Source organism: Dasypus novemcinctus, chromosome 9 (assembly GCF_030445035.2).
Source record: "Dasypus novemcinctus isolate mDasNov1 chromosome 9, mDasNov1.1.hap2, whole genome shotgun sequence".
NCBI lineage: Eukaryota > Metazoa > Chordata > Mammalia > Cingulata > Dasypodidae > Dasypus > Dasypus novemcinctus.
The window spans coordinates 43,437,108-43,452,870 of NC_080681.1; the positions used below are offsets into that span (position 1 = coordinate 43,437,108).

A 15,763-nucleotide genomic window follows, 5' to 3' on the forward strand; every position below is an offset into this window, starting at 1 on the left:
TTCTTTAGGAGGCTACCATGACTTCAGTAACAAAACCTGACCAGAACATTGGGGTAAAGGAAAATGAAAACTCAGTCTTACTCCTGAACACATAGCAAAACTCCAAAACAAAATATTAGCAAAATGAACACAGCGATTTTTACATAGGGTAATATATGATAAATAACTTCTGTTTATTGCAGCAATTTAAAGGTGCAATGACATAAAAAGTGATCAATGTAATTTGCTACAGTAATAGAATAAAAGGTCATTTCAACAGATATGGATAATCACTTGATAAAATTCAATATATATTCATGCATAAAAATGTCAAGCAAGCTAGAAAAAAGGGAACTTCCTTAATCTAATAAAAGGTAAGGACAAAAAACTTATAGCAAACATACATAATGGTAAAATATTGAAGCCTTTCCTTTTGGGACTGAGAACAAGACAAAACTGCCTGTTACCACTTCTAATGAGCATTGTACTGGAGGTCCTAGACAATTCGGCAAGGAAGAAAAAAAATAAAAAGCTTTAGGATTGAAGCTGGTGTAATTCAGTGATTGAGGTCCTGCTTCCCATGTATGAGGTCCTGTGTTCAGTCCCTGTTACCTCCTTAAAAAAAAAGAAAAAAAAAAAACCTATTAGGGTTAAAAGAAGAAACTAACACTTATTACTAATAGATATAATTGTGTTCATAGAAATCCAAGCAAATCTATAGATAAATTATTGCATTTAACAATATTCATGAAATCAAGGCTAATATAAAAAACAAATTGTATTTTTCTATATAAACAGCAAACAGCCTGACTATGAAATTTTAGGTAAGATAAATTTTTCAAAAGAATTAAAAAAAATACAATTTCTAGGAAAATAATCTAACAAAAAAATGTACAAGACCTTTGTACAGGAAGATGGAAAAATGGAAAGATATACCTTATTCATGCATTTGAATCAATTTTATAAAGATGGCAGCTCTTCTAGAGTGGTTCTATACATCTATTAATTCAGTGTAATCCTAATTAAATCCAAATTTTCTTCTTCTTTTTTTTTTTTTTTGTGGGGCTAGCATTTGTCTGACACTGGTTCTGGTATTTATACAGAAAAGCAAAGGTCAAAGAATAAGATAATCTTGAAAAAGAATAATAATATGGTAGGACTTAGTAACTACAGTGTACTGAGACTTATAATAAGGCTAAAATAATTTATGGCTGTGTTAATATTGTTGAAAGGATAGATAAACTGACTGATGGAACCATTCAAAAAACCCATAAAAAGGTTCAGACATATATAGAGGTTTGACTTATGACAAAAGAGGATATACTTGATTTAGGACAAATGAGAAAAGAATGTTAGTCTCAATAAATATTTCTAGGACAGTAAAGTTTCCAAATTAAAAGAAAAAATGAAAAAAAAAATGTGACCCTACTTACAACATATAGAAAAATCATTTTCAGGTAAATTGAATATATAAATGTGAAAGGCAAAACTAAATTATTTCCAAAGATAATATATGAGAATTTCTCATGGCCATGAGGTATGAAAGGATTTTAAAAATGAGACCAAATAATGCTAATTGTAAATGAAAAGATGAGTGGATTTGACTTTGTTAAAATAAGGATCATATGTTCATCAGAAGAGTGCATTAGGAGGATGAAAAAGCAAACCACAGAACTGAAGAAGGTATTTGCAACACATATAACCTGTAAAGGATTCTTTTACAATTATGTAAGAATACCTACAAATTTCTAAGAAAAAAACAGACCACCTAATAGAAAAACGAAGATACCTGAAGAGGACTTTCACAAAAGTTAAAAAAAAAAACTTAAAAAAGTGTTTAAGTTTATTAATAACCAGGGAAATGCAGATTAAAAACACAAAAGTACTGCATCTCTATCACTGCATACCAAGAGTTGAATTTAGAGTAGTGGAAACTCTTACACTGCTGGTGATAGTGGAAATTGGTACCTTTTAACAAGGTTGGCATCATATACTTTCCATAGCTATTCAGTTCACACAGAAATGTGTTACATGTGCACCTGAGACCCATGTTAGAATGATTATTATAGCATTTACTCATAAGAGCTAAAAGTTGGAAACATCCAAATATCCATTGATGGAAGAATGGATACATTTTTAGTAAGTTCCTCCTGTGGAATATTAACAATGAAAATTAACAAACTGCACCTAAACATAGCAACATGAATGAGTTTCACAAACGTAAAGTTGAATCAAAGAAATACACACTTATTCCATTTATTTAAAAATGGAAACAGTCTAAACTAAATTATCTTTAAGGAATGTATATTTAGGTGGTAAAATTGTAAAGAAAAACAAAGAAGTTATTACCATAAAAATCAGGGCAGTAGTTAAGTATATGGAAAAGAAAGGGCTCTGATAGAAATGCTTAGTTTCTTAACCTAGGTGATAATTATATAAGTAATCACTTTATAATTTCAATAAGCCACACATTTATGTTTTATGCACTTTTCTGAATGTGCTGTGTTTCACAAGTAAAATGTTTTAAAAACTGAACAAAATACATGGTATTATATATGACCTTGGATCACTTGATAAATATCTGTCTCCGAATAGGGATGGTTTTTCTAGTGGGGATGATATTCATAGTACCTAAATAATAATATTTCACTCATGGACACTATTTCATTGGCTCCATACTCTTTAAGTCAGACATGGCAGAAACTACTCATTTTTTTTTTTTAAACAATTGAGAAAACAGACCTGAAGAAATTAAGCTACTTGTCCAAATCCACATTGCTAGGATGTGACAGAGATGTAACTTGAAACTAGATCTGTGTTTTTTTTTTCTTTCCCAAAATCAAAGTTAGTACTCCGGGACAAATATACTGGTGAAGTTTATTTACCTCGTGTTCTCCAGGTCAGGAAACTGAGCTTATTTGGAGGGTTTGGAGTTATTGGTCTTACTCCAGGAAGGTCCCAGAAGGTTGGTGTGTAGCTTAAGTGTTCAAGGCCAATTCTCTAACAGTCTTATAATAAATTGTGTTCTAAATTTCCTCCATAGTAGTAAGTATGTGACAGACCAACTAATTCTCCAGCAACCAGGAATTAGACAAGTGCATGTTCTGGGTCTATATGATGAATATGTGGAGATGTGTACACAGTCTCAAGGATGAAGGGAATGGAGATAGGATAATCTGAGGTGTTAGCTATGAGTTAGCTATTTTAGTACATCAAGAATTAGCTAAGATAAAAAATAAAGCTCTAAGCTTTTCACAATTTTTAGTGGTTTACATAAGCTCTTTATATATGGTCTACAAATCCACTTCCTCGAGATATCTTTCCTGTTAAAAAATCAAATTATATTATTTAATTTAATTACAAAGAACATTTCAACAGTAATCTTTGATGTTCAGCTAGTGTGGATCCTCAAAAGGTATTAATGGAGATATTAAGGCAAATAATCCATTATGTTTCCCTGTAAAGCTTTAAAATACCCCTATAGCATAGGCTGGAGGAAAGCAAAGAGTTTCTTCCAATGTGATTTCATATGCTTTTTTTAAGTTCACATTGAACTTCTTTTAATTTTCAGGTCATATAGCAATTTCATTTTAGTTTTTTTCTGCTTCTATTAAGTTTGTTGAATTTTCCTACTTTCTAGATTATTTTATACTTCATATTTCTGAAAAAAGTAAAATCACTTTATTCATTTGTTTTAAAATTTGTTTAAAATTGGGATCCACATACAGAAATCAGAGTATGGTTAAGAACACTTATTCTGGAGCTAGCCTGCGTGGCCTTGAATCCTGGCCCTGCCACTTACCAGCTATGTGACCATGTCAAAGCATTTTATTCATTTGTGAAATCAAGCAACAATAATACCTACAACATAGAAATGTTATGAGAACTAAATGAATTCATATTTGTAAAGCAATTAGAATGTTGCTGGGCATGTAGAAAACACTAAGTATTTGTTAAATAAAATTGTGTGAGTTAGTTGTAGTCCTGGACTTTGTGATTTTATTTTTTCATCTGTGAAATGGGGATCTTTAACTCAAAAGGTTATATGAATGTTATTGTAATGTCAATAGTAACTGTTGCTTGGAGATTTTTTGACAGAAAGTTTGCAGAAGTTTGTTTGCTATGATAATCATCAATATAATCAGTGCATTTTCAATAGAGGATAGAATAACTCTCAACTAGTACAAAATTGTGGATTTTGATCAAGCATGTCATTTTCTTTTGCACCTCTGCCCTAGTTAGGAAGGGTAGCTTTTTCGTGGCAGAAGATATCAGATTAATCATCATGACGCCACCAGCTCTTGACATAACAATCCTTATAAATTATCCTAGCAATATTAAGAAAATAATTTATAGAATCTGTGATATGAGAAATCAATTGTTTCATTATTCATCACCCATTATGCAATTTTGATTTAATTTGGCTTGTTGTGTATTATTTTACAGCTCTATTAACTTAATTATTTGAGCTATTATTTATAGTTGTATTAGGTAATAGATTTAAAGGATATTTTTAGATTATTCATGATGAAATGATGTTTGTGATTATTATGGAAAATTCTGCCATTTTAATCTGAATGTTGTATGCAGTTTGATTATAATGAATTCATATTCTGATAAAATTCATATAACAATTATAAATGTAATTTTCCATTGACATAGAAGTACAATAGTTATTAAAATTATTTAATATTGCACAGGTAGCTAATAATGACCATGGCCCTTAATTTCTTTGTATATCCATAGAAGTATGTTACTTTTGCTAGAGAATTCTGATCTTAAGTGATGAAAATAAAATAAATGATTTGATTTGAACAATTTCCAAGACAACTGCTAATTGCACACCCCTTTTGTTGCTACTTCTGCTCTTGGAAATTCATCATAGATATCTTTGTCCTGACATTACAGTGTGTCCTTCTCATCATTACCAGGACTTAATTTCATATGAATTTTCTCTTGTGGGTTTCTTTGACCGTTTCTCTCTAGGCATGTAGTTTCAGTTGAGCTAATGCAAAACAAGATTTTTCTACAGGAGAATAAATTGCACAGGTTCACATTCTCTTATTTGCAATTGCTAATTCTCAAAGCTCCAAACACTTAAAACATGTAGCCAATTTATTGACAAATCTGACCTGAGTTAAAATGAAATTATTATTTAGTGTGAATATTCATACATTTCGTTACAGGAATATTAATGGTTTGTTTGTAGGATGCTGTCCTGAAGTACTGTGCCTTCTAAAATTGGGAAAAATACGTATTCTGGTATACATTTGGCTGAAAGAGTTACACGCATCCTGTAATCGTGCTTGTTGCTTATGGTTTCTGTATTCCTAAGAACTGTGTGGACTAAATATAAAATTTATAATCCAGTTATGAATGCTAATCTTTAACTTTTTTTAGATTGCCTATCCTCATTATATATCAATGAAATACTATTAAGTTTAATCAAGAGTTCAGATATCCTTGAAACAAACAATTATTATTTATGCAGTTAGCCAAATTCTCTTGTCATCTGTTTTTAAGAGATATTCTATTAGCTTCACAAATTACTTACATGATTCAATGATGAATTCCAAATTAACATGAGCCACACAAACTGTTAAACAGCACATGAGTTCTGTGGCTCTGTATGGGATATCTTGGGATATAAATATCATGTTACATCTATGTCATACTTGTTGGGTGAGGCTCTATGATCCCCTGTCTGGGGGAAGCATATCTTTTTATGTGGATCACATTGTTATAGTATAATACTTAGTTTAGGGTATATAAATTACTAACCCCATAACCTTTTCTTTTTTTCTTTATTAGAGAAGTTGTGGGTTAACAGAACAGTCATGCATAAAATACAGGATTCCAGTATACCACCCTGCTATCATCACCTTGCATTAGTGTAGAACATTAGTTACAATTGATGATAGCACATTTTATAATTGTACTGTTAATTAAATTTTATGGTTTAGCTTAGGAATCACTGTTTGTGTAGTGTAGAAAAAAAGTTTTATTCTGTTACCGTATATACAATCTTACATTTCCTCTTTTAATCATATTTTGATATATATTTCGGTGCTCTTAATTACATTCACAACATTTTGCTACCATCATCAACATCCAAAACATTTCCATCATTCCAAATAGTCCTGTACATTTTAAATCCTAACTTCTTATTCTCTATCCCAACCCCGTCCACTGGTAACTTCTAGATTTTTACTCTATGATTTGATTATTATAATTGTTTCAAATCAGTGAGATCATACACTATTTGTCCTTTTGTGTCTGACTTGTTTCACCCAACGTGATATCTTCAGGGTTCATCCATGTTGTTGCATGTATCAGGACTTCATTACTTTTTACAGCTGAATAATATTCCATTGTGTGTATATAGCACATTTTATTTATCCTTTCATTGGTTGATGGACACTTGGGTTGCTTCCAGCTCTTGGCAGTTGGGAATAATGCCACTGTGAACATCAGTGTACATCTATCTGTTCAAGTCCCTGCTTTCAGTTCTTTTGGGTATATACTGAGTAATGGGATTGTTGGGTCATATGGTAGTTCTGATCTTAACTTTCTGAGGAACTGCCAAACTGTCTTCCACAGTGACTGCACCATTTTACATTGCCACCAGCAATGAATGATTGTTCTTATTTCTCCACATCCTCTCAACTGCTTACTTCCATTTTGGTAATAGCGGCCATTCTAATGGGTGTGAAATAGTATTTCATTGTGATTTTGATTTGTATTTCCCTGATGGCTAACGATGTTGAGCATCTTTTCATGTGACTTCTGACCATTTGTATGTCTTCTTTGGAGAGATACCTGTTCAGGTCTTTTGCCCGTATTTTAATTAACCTCATAATCTTTTAGTGAGAGATGTTAATACTAACTTGTTCATTAAAATCTAATTTTTAACTGTTGTTTCTAGGTATTTGCTACCAGGAAGTACACAATTCTTCATGAGAACACCAACCTACAACTTGAAATACAATTCACCTGGAATGACGCGCTCCAGTGTTTTGTTTACACCCAGATATGGCCAATTGTGAAACAGAAGGGAAGATTGCCATGAGTTATGCATAATGGCAATTAATTCTTTTCAATTTAAACATACAAAGAAAGTGACCATTAAGTGCTGATTTATGTATATATATGTGAAAATATATACACATGTGCACTCAAATAATATATATTTATTATAAGGTATGAAAGAAGAGTTAGAAGAAAACTGAATATAAGATTTAGGCTTTCTGGAAATAAACCATGTTAAAATTGTTTACAAAAATATGTGAATGTCTAGAATTTGCTAGATTTATAATTAACTCCTTCCTACTAGAACTGTTATTTTTGCTGCAGAGTATATAAAACAAAATTGATCTTGAGGATCCTATAACAGTGTTAAATTATTTTCTAGATAACATGCCTTTTGACTTGAAAAAAGCATAATAGCATGATACCTTATTAATTCTCTTACATATAGTAGCCATTTAAAATGAAAAAAATAAATAGAGAAGCCTGATGTTGCTTGATGATAGAATTAAGTGCAAAATGGATTATTATTTCTATAGCTCACTATAAAGTACTATAAAAATTCCAACCTGATTCTCCAACATCTTTACTTCTCTATGTACATTTTCAGTAAGGATCTGGTAAGATCATATTATGATTTAAAATGGAACACAATCCAGTGGGTTAAAAATAAATATAACATAACCAAGCTTTTGTTTTTATTTTCCACTGGAAATCACATAAAGAAACAGAAATGATGCTAATGAAAAAAATCCTTCCATATGATTTTTGTGTCTTATACCCGTCATTTTTACTTGAAAAGGATATCTTCAGTGGGGAAATACAAAGACAATATCTCTCTTCTGCATAAGTAAAAGAGGTGACATTTCAAACTCACTTTGGGTGTTACAGAATAATGTCTCACAGTCTCAGTGTTGAGAAACCTTACATTAAAAGATCAACTAATATAGTAGCTTTATACTGCACCATAGAAAATAATCTAAATATTGTGAATGGAAGATTCCAAATAGAAGATTCTGATTACTAGATATTACTAATAATCAGTGTACCCCTGAGGATTTTTAAAAATTCAAAATAGAGTATGAAGTTTCCTCCCTGTCCAATTTTATGTGTAAGTTTCATAGACGTTTACTTCCCTTTCTTGCTTACAGTTTCAAAAACAGTGCATAAATTTTCAGTTTTCAAAAAAATATATAAACAGGACTATCACTGATATTGAAATTCTCAGAAAGTGCAGTATCTGCCTTTTAGCAATTCATTTAAACTTCTTTTCCCAAAAGTTTTGTTTTCTCACAGATGATAATTATTTGAAAATTCATGAATGTTTTTTACCTCCTTTTACTATCCTAAAAACAATTTTCAGTAAATGAAAAAATGACCCCAAAGCAGCAGGAGAAGTGGCAAGAGGCAAACTGTCCAGGTTTAATTCACAAGCTAGATAATTGACAACCCAAACTTCTAAGTTAGATGTATTTTGCTTTGAAAACAATATTTGGAATCAGTGTTGGGCTAAAATAATTGGTTTCTTTCCTAACTTATTGCTAGCTACTTGATTCCTTATAACTACCTAATATCTACATTCTAGTAGATAATTTTTCTTGATGGATGCATCCCCAAGAAGAATTTGCTATGTCCTTAAGGGGATAATGATGCCAGGATGAAAGAAATTACTGCATAGTTCTAATTCTTTATGACTCCATTTTGTGGCTTCTTTAAATATATTATAGATTTCTTAAAATAAATAATGCAAATATTGGGATATCACAAAATCACTTTAAGAATTTGACCAAGAAGTAAGCCTTTTCATGGAATATTTTTATTCATTTTCTCTTAAATTCATGGCCACAAATGAGATGCAAATCTTAGATATCAACCCAGTTTGCTGACCACTCTCTTGCATTAGCTTAAATCACAAATGATTACTTAGTTTGCTAGAGAAGCTGCTTTGCAACGTCTTTTCTTTAGTTGTATATGAGTGAAATTTTTATTTAAAACAGAAATAATAATTTCTAACATGGCCGAAATCCCCCAAAACAAAATGTTAAAAAACCACAAAAATGCTTAGAATAAATTTAAATATAGGAAACTACCAAACTAATTGAACAAATTTCATTTCTCTAGCAACATAAATATGGCCTTATTTTGAGCACTAGAATTTTGTTGCCTGCATTTACCTACTTATAATGATCTAGTCTGATATAATGATGCTGTGACTAAAAACCATGTCCTCATTACTTACATATACTGCCTGGTACTATGTGGACTATGATGAATATACTGCTTATTCCCTAATGAGCAACTAAGAGAAGACACAATAATAAAATGTGGAAGTCTCTAGAGGCCATAGGAATGTTTTAGAAGTATGAAATATTCCTTTTTATTACAAATTTCTTATTCATAGGGTAAAAACATAAGTGATAATACAGGTCTAACTTTCACTCCTCTAGGAGAAAAAATAGCTTTCTCTGAGAGACCCCAAGTGACTCAGTCTTACCAGGAATTTTTACCAGGAATTTTAGTAGGAGGATTTGATTTATTACAATGAAAGCATATTTTCGTTCTGTTATAGAAAAAAAATCTCTGCCCTTTCTGTAAATCTAAGATTGGATTGCTTTCCAGGACTATGTAATATTGGAATGATTTCCAGAATTATATTAAAAGCAAATTTTTTATTTTGAATCATCACTTAAGAACATAATATGTGATTACAAATTAGTTTTCATTTTACTCGAATAATCCATCATTCTAGATAAATTACCGTTTGCTTTATGTAATCCATTGAAGGAACTGTTGTGATTCAAATTTTGATAATTTGTACTAGCACCTTATTTACCTTGCATTATAAAAACGAGGTTATCACAGAATCAAATACGGAAATGGCAATAGCAACCTCTGCCTAGAATATAGCTGAATATCCCAGTTATTCTATTTATCTACGAAATGCACAGATCTATAGAAATTTTTTCATATGTCAACATTAGAGTTAAGTACACAAAATGTTTCAACCCTAATACTTTCTCCCTAAACTAAAACCAAACAAACTGAACCAAACCAAACAAAGAAGATCAACCTTTTTATCTAGTATTTATACACAGCTAGATTATAGTGGCTTCTAGACATCAAGAAAAGGATTTCACTTTAATTCTTTTCATAATTCAGAAAATATAAGACTATGACTTTTATTATCTAACCTGAATTTTCAGTCATTTTATTATATTAATCTAAATGCTTTCTTCTTTAGCATGTCAAAGTCATTCCATTTAAAGTTTTTCTTTAAATGTAATCATGCACATTACTTGAATTTTTCAAAAGACCAAGAAATTGTAGTCGCATAAACTCCATTATTTCTGATATTCTATAAAACATTGATTCATTATTCAATTCATATTCTTTAAAAAAAATAGCAAATACCTCAAGAAGAATGAAAAAATAATTTCCTTTTCTGTAATGCTAATTTACATTTTGAGCCTTAGTTTACTTACTTCTAAGAGTTCAACAATAAAAAGTATAACGATATAATTAGCTATGTTCCTTTGACTTGATTTTTTAAAAATTTTCTTTCCTTTTAAATTGAGAAATTAAAATTTTCAAGGGCTGTCTAATTATTTTTAGGCCAATATTGACTTAAGAATAAATTGAAATTTTAGAAATATATTGCTGGTCAAAACTGTGTGTGTGTTCTTCCCCCTGCTTTGTCTTTTTTTTAAAACTCTAAGCCCCTTTCAAGTTTTGACTTTGCATAGACAGTTATTATTAGATCAATTTCAATTTGTCTGGTGAGATTTTTAAGAACCAGTTTCAAGTCTCTGTGCTTACAAAGCATTAATTGTCTGGATATGTGAACCAAGATACATGGCTATAAAGGCAAATTTGCAACCCAAAATAAAAAGATATATTAAAACTTATTGCACACTTTGAGATTGCTGATTGCTGCCCCTTTTTGGTGTTTTTTTTTTCCCTTGTCACAAAGGGTATATCATATATTGAAGGGAAATTATTTAGGTGCCACATTTTGCATTAACTGGGTTGTATTATCTGAGGAAAACTACATAAAGCTTTCATTTTATCCCCACCCACTAACCTGAGAACTATTGGTAAACACATCATTCAGTAGAGTGATATTTCTTAAATTAGTAAGAAGGCTGATCTTATAAAACTAATCAGATGATGATATTTCTCTTTCAAAGTTTAACAATGATACTTTTTAGTCCTGAGCATAGTAGGTTCATACAGTAACTACTGTACATCTACAACATCCAAAGATTAATGGATTTGCTGAAGATTCTGGGTTTGAGGATGAGCTTGAAAGCAATACATTTGCTAACACGAATCATGACTCAGATTTTCCCCATGTGCTTTACTACTTGTATATGAATGCAAATGTTACAGAAAATATGCTTAAAATGTCAACAGAATGTGCAATTAGCATTGCATTGTCATGCTCTAGCATGTGATGTTTGTATGGTAAGTTATTTCAATTACTCAGATATGTTACTATAATAAAAAATGTTTAACATAAGAAAGCTACAATATGTCATAAAATGATTATTTCTGATTTATAAACACACACACGTATTGCTTTTAGTAGTAGAAGAGATTTGCTTCCATTAATTAAGCGTTCAGGTAGATGAGATATATTTTCACAATAATTTTCTTCTGCTGCACAGACATCAATAACAGATAACTTTACCTGCTATTAAAGTTAGGTTGGGTAAACAAAATTGGTGTCAATTCCTTTCTTTCTTAGTTAGCTGTAAGGCAAACTCTTCTAAAATTGAGAAATGATACTCTTATATCTTTCTTTCCAGTGTCATGGATTATAACAACAGTACTACTAATCTGATTGAATAGTAGTGTCAAGCATCTCAGGTATGAAGTTCATTTTTTTAGGAACTTAAAATTTTTATCATTGTTAAAGCTTAGCACACAAAGCCTCAGTAAGAAGCATATCTTAGTCTTATTGCATCCATGCCATTATTCTTTAAGATAATTATACTTTAAAAGTTTAGAATTTTTCAAGGAAGGGAAGCACTTGGATAAAAATCCTATGTGTGGTAGAACTTTAAAGCATGTATGCCTTGTTTTTTTGAATTGAAAACCAAATTTGATAGTTAAAAATTATTTTTTAAAATTCACTATTATTTTTATACAGTTAAAATATTCTATAAAAACTTTTAAAGTTGAATTCTTTGATTCTTATTTATTGACAGAAAAAGAGGAGACCAATGAGTATCTTCCCATTTTATCAAATATTTTTAAAGAAATATATATGTAATTTCATTTAATTAAATGACTGAAAATCTTTTTTTATTGCAAAATAAATTATCCTTTAAAAAACCTGAAAACAAAATAAGCATTTAGCTCCTTTGAAGAGAGATAAAAGCTCTTCAAACTATTTGAAGACAATTAATTCTTTCTTCAAGACATTTTGAAGTTAACTCATTCATCATGTACTTATAATGTGTGGTTGCAATGCCTTTGCAATGGTCAGGAAAGTTTGCGAAACATTGGGTGTAAAAATTAAAATGTATTCTTTACTTTCAGGAACTTTTAGAGAGTTAGTATGCAAACACGCATTGAGAGTCTCCAAGAAAGGGACTAGAATTGATTCTACCATGGTACCTTATTTTATTGCAATGCGTCTCCTAGGACTAGGACTAGTCTTCTATTGGGAAACACTAGAGTAAACCAACTCATTCAGTGTCTTTATTGATCAAATAATACATCGATAATATAATTAAGAACACTGACAATTTTAGTGTTGCATGAGAGAATTTACTTGCACTTTTCACTTGAGAATTTGGCCATTTTTAAAACAATATTTGAAGTAGAGTTTCAACAGGGATGGCTTAAGGCCAGAAGGACCACCTTAGGTAGATAACCTTATTGATAAACGTGAGGTGGATTAGACAATTGCAACATAATCTTACGTAAAGTCATATAAAAATGCTTAAGAATGTGATCTGAATGTGGTTGGTCCAAGCCCTTATGAAAAGATATGAATGCTTTATTGGATTTTATTTGATAAAAGTTTGTCTTTATTGAGAGTCTAACTGCACCCATCAGCAGAGGATAATAGCTTTGTGTAACACAAAATATATCCAGAAGCACCTGCTGGCCGTTAGAAAGTATCTTCTATACAAACGAAAAAGCCTGTTTGGGACTGACATATTTATTTCCTTCAAAGTTGGAGTTTATGCAATGTTGTCATAGTATTTGTGCGAAACAATATTTATTAAGTCATATTTTTGGTGTGTCTATGTTTTCCTTAAATAGTATGTTAGGTACTTTATAAGCTTCAAGAACTCTTGTTTGTCCTATGTGAAATATTGCTAAATTAATACCCTGCTTTAAAAGTATACTAAATATACTACTATTCAGTATATTTAGGGAGAAATATACTAGTGGTACTGCTGGAGCTTAATTATAAACTATCTAAATTATGTAGTTTTCAACCATTCTGAGACTTTGACTTGGGAAGTATGTTGCACATAAATGGATACTCACTAAATTTGTAAACTTATATCAATGCAGTCTTCAATATTTAATATAGTAATAGAAACAGACAGTGAGAATTAGCAAATTTCAACTCTTGTTCAGTCTAAGAAATGGTGCAAGTGGACTTAAACTGATGCTGATGTAATGAAACTTTCAAGGATATTGACAAAAATATATATTTAGTCAAGCTCTGTTCTTTTACAACTCGACTGTTGTCAATGTTAGAATAAGATAATTTTTAAAAGGCTGGGAATCATAACAAAATTCATATTTTAAACCTGCAGTATGCTGTTAGCAGTAAAAATGTTACTATATCTCCATATTCATAATATATCTGGCTTAGAAAAAAAATATGTGAAACAGTGTATCTGAAAATGTAGAGCAAATAAACCTTTATACAATCTCAGAAAATACCATTTTAGCATATTACCTCATTTTCATTAAAATGATGAAAATGTGAGTTCAGAAAATCACTTAGTCCTTAGGCTAAAAATAGGTAGATCATCAAAACTTAATACCATTTTAGTTAAATTGCTCTTTTTTCAGTAAATGTTCTATATCATAATGTGAAAAGTATAAAGGAAAACTCAAATTTGGGGAGAAATTGAAGGGATTTTTAAAAACAAGCAAATTTACCTAATTCCATTATGTTTTTGACTCTTCCCAAACTGAAGCAATAGACTTGTCATAAAACATTTATTACAAATAAAGAATAAATGGATTCCTCAGAAATTAGCTTGATTTTATATTACTAGCCTCAGGTTTCTCAGTCAAATATGACTTATATTTGCTCTTTGAATTCTTTTTTTCTCCTGACCTTATTTTTTGAAGGTTCCACATTCATCCCATTCAGCTCTACTTTGTTCCATGAGAAACATTGCTACATTTCTCTCACTCTTTAAAAATGCTGAGTAAATCATTGCCTATTTTATTTATTTTAACTGACATAAATTTATAATTTATAATTTAAGTGTATAAGAAAGACCAAAGGTGAACTGTTTCTACATTATTATTCATATTTTTGGACTTTTTTTTTTTTTTAAACAATTCGGCCTGCAGTCATAGTGTCATACTGTCCCATTTCTCTTTGCAGCAGGTAAACTGTTACATCTATCTAGGTTCTGTGGCTACTCAGAATCACTTGAGAAAGTGTGTCCTGGTAAATCATGAGAGGCCCACTTCAATACCCAGAATGTTCTAATGTGGATCTTGCTGCTTCTTCCTACACATGCTAAAAATGTTTAGAGCAGTTTGGAGATATGACTTAAGCATTTAATTTTACATGAGGGATGACAGATTTCTAAAAGGCTGCACAGCATCCTAACCTTACCACGTAATTGCAAGGCTTTGGGAAAATAAAAAGAAACTCCTTACAAAAAAGGTTGGAGCTTCTATTAGCTTCCTTAGTTCACTATCTCTCACCTACTTTATTTTTCTTATGTAACAGAAAAAATACCCTGGAAAAGGAAGCTGATCTGGGTTACAATCAGTTCTGCTATGACCTAGGTGGGTGTGTCAGCGTCTTTATTTCCTAAAAATAAATACTGCCTTTGTCCAAATGAAGGTTTTGTTGTGAGGAAGATAGGAAGCATTAGTGTTTGAGTAAAATACTGTAATTTTACCTCACCAATGCTCTGAAGATCCTACGTTGTGATTCTAAGTCAGGTGGGCTGTCACTGGGTTTCAGATTTTGGAAGAATGGGACTAAGGAAACTTGTTACCGGTGGGAATCATCTTCTTTCATTCAACAAAAACGTTTTGGTTATGCACTAAATTATAGGCCTTCAGGCTGGCTCTGGGGATACAAACCCAGCTCAAAGATGCGCTAGAGGGAGGTAGAGAGGTAGAAAGAGTGGTGTAAAGTCACCCTCTGAGTGTGTTTGTGCTCTCTCTTCCTTTATTTTACTGGTACTTAATGCAGCTGGCAGAGAGGTGGGATACCCTGTTTACATGCCTGGCTCTCACTTGCCTTCCCAAGGGGAGAGAATGGAAACTCATCCATGTATGTGATTCCTGGCTTTCTGCCTTTGTCTCTGGATTGTGCCTCTTTCCAGTGTAGTCTGAGTTAGAGGAGGGAGTCACAGAAGTAGAGTGAGTCTTGGAAAGGTGCAGGCCCCTGGTGTGACAAGAAGATGTGTTCAGTTGTATAGTGTCACCATCTTTTTTTTTATTTTTTTATTGACTTTGTAATAATATTACATTAAAAATATATATGTGAGGTCCCATTCAACCCCACCCCCCCACCCCCCTCTGCCCCCTA

The 15,763-nt window shown here is 31.4% G+C and overlaps 1 protein-coding gene across 2 annotated transcripts in view; it reads left to right on the top strand.

The window, feature by feature from the left end:
* Positions 1 to 11,528, top strand: part of TTLL7 (tubulin tyrosine ligase like 7) — a 186,881-nt gene extending 175,353 nt beyond the window's left edge. For both annotated transcript variants that reach the window (XM_071217321.1, XM_004454403.4), the window contains exon 21: positions 6,905 to 11,528. In XM_071217321.1, coding sequence (XP_071073422.1) covers positions 6,905 to 7,025 — 121 coding nt within the window. In that variant the 3' untranslated portion in view covers positions 7,026 to 11,528. The remainder of the gene's footprint in view (positions 1 to 6,904) is intronic.
* The last annotated feature ends 4,235 nt before the right edge of the window (positions 11,529 to 15,763 follow it).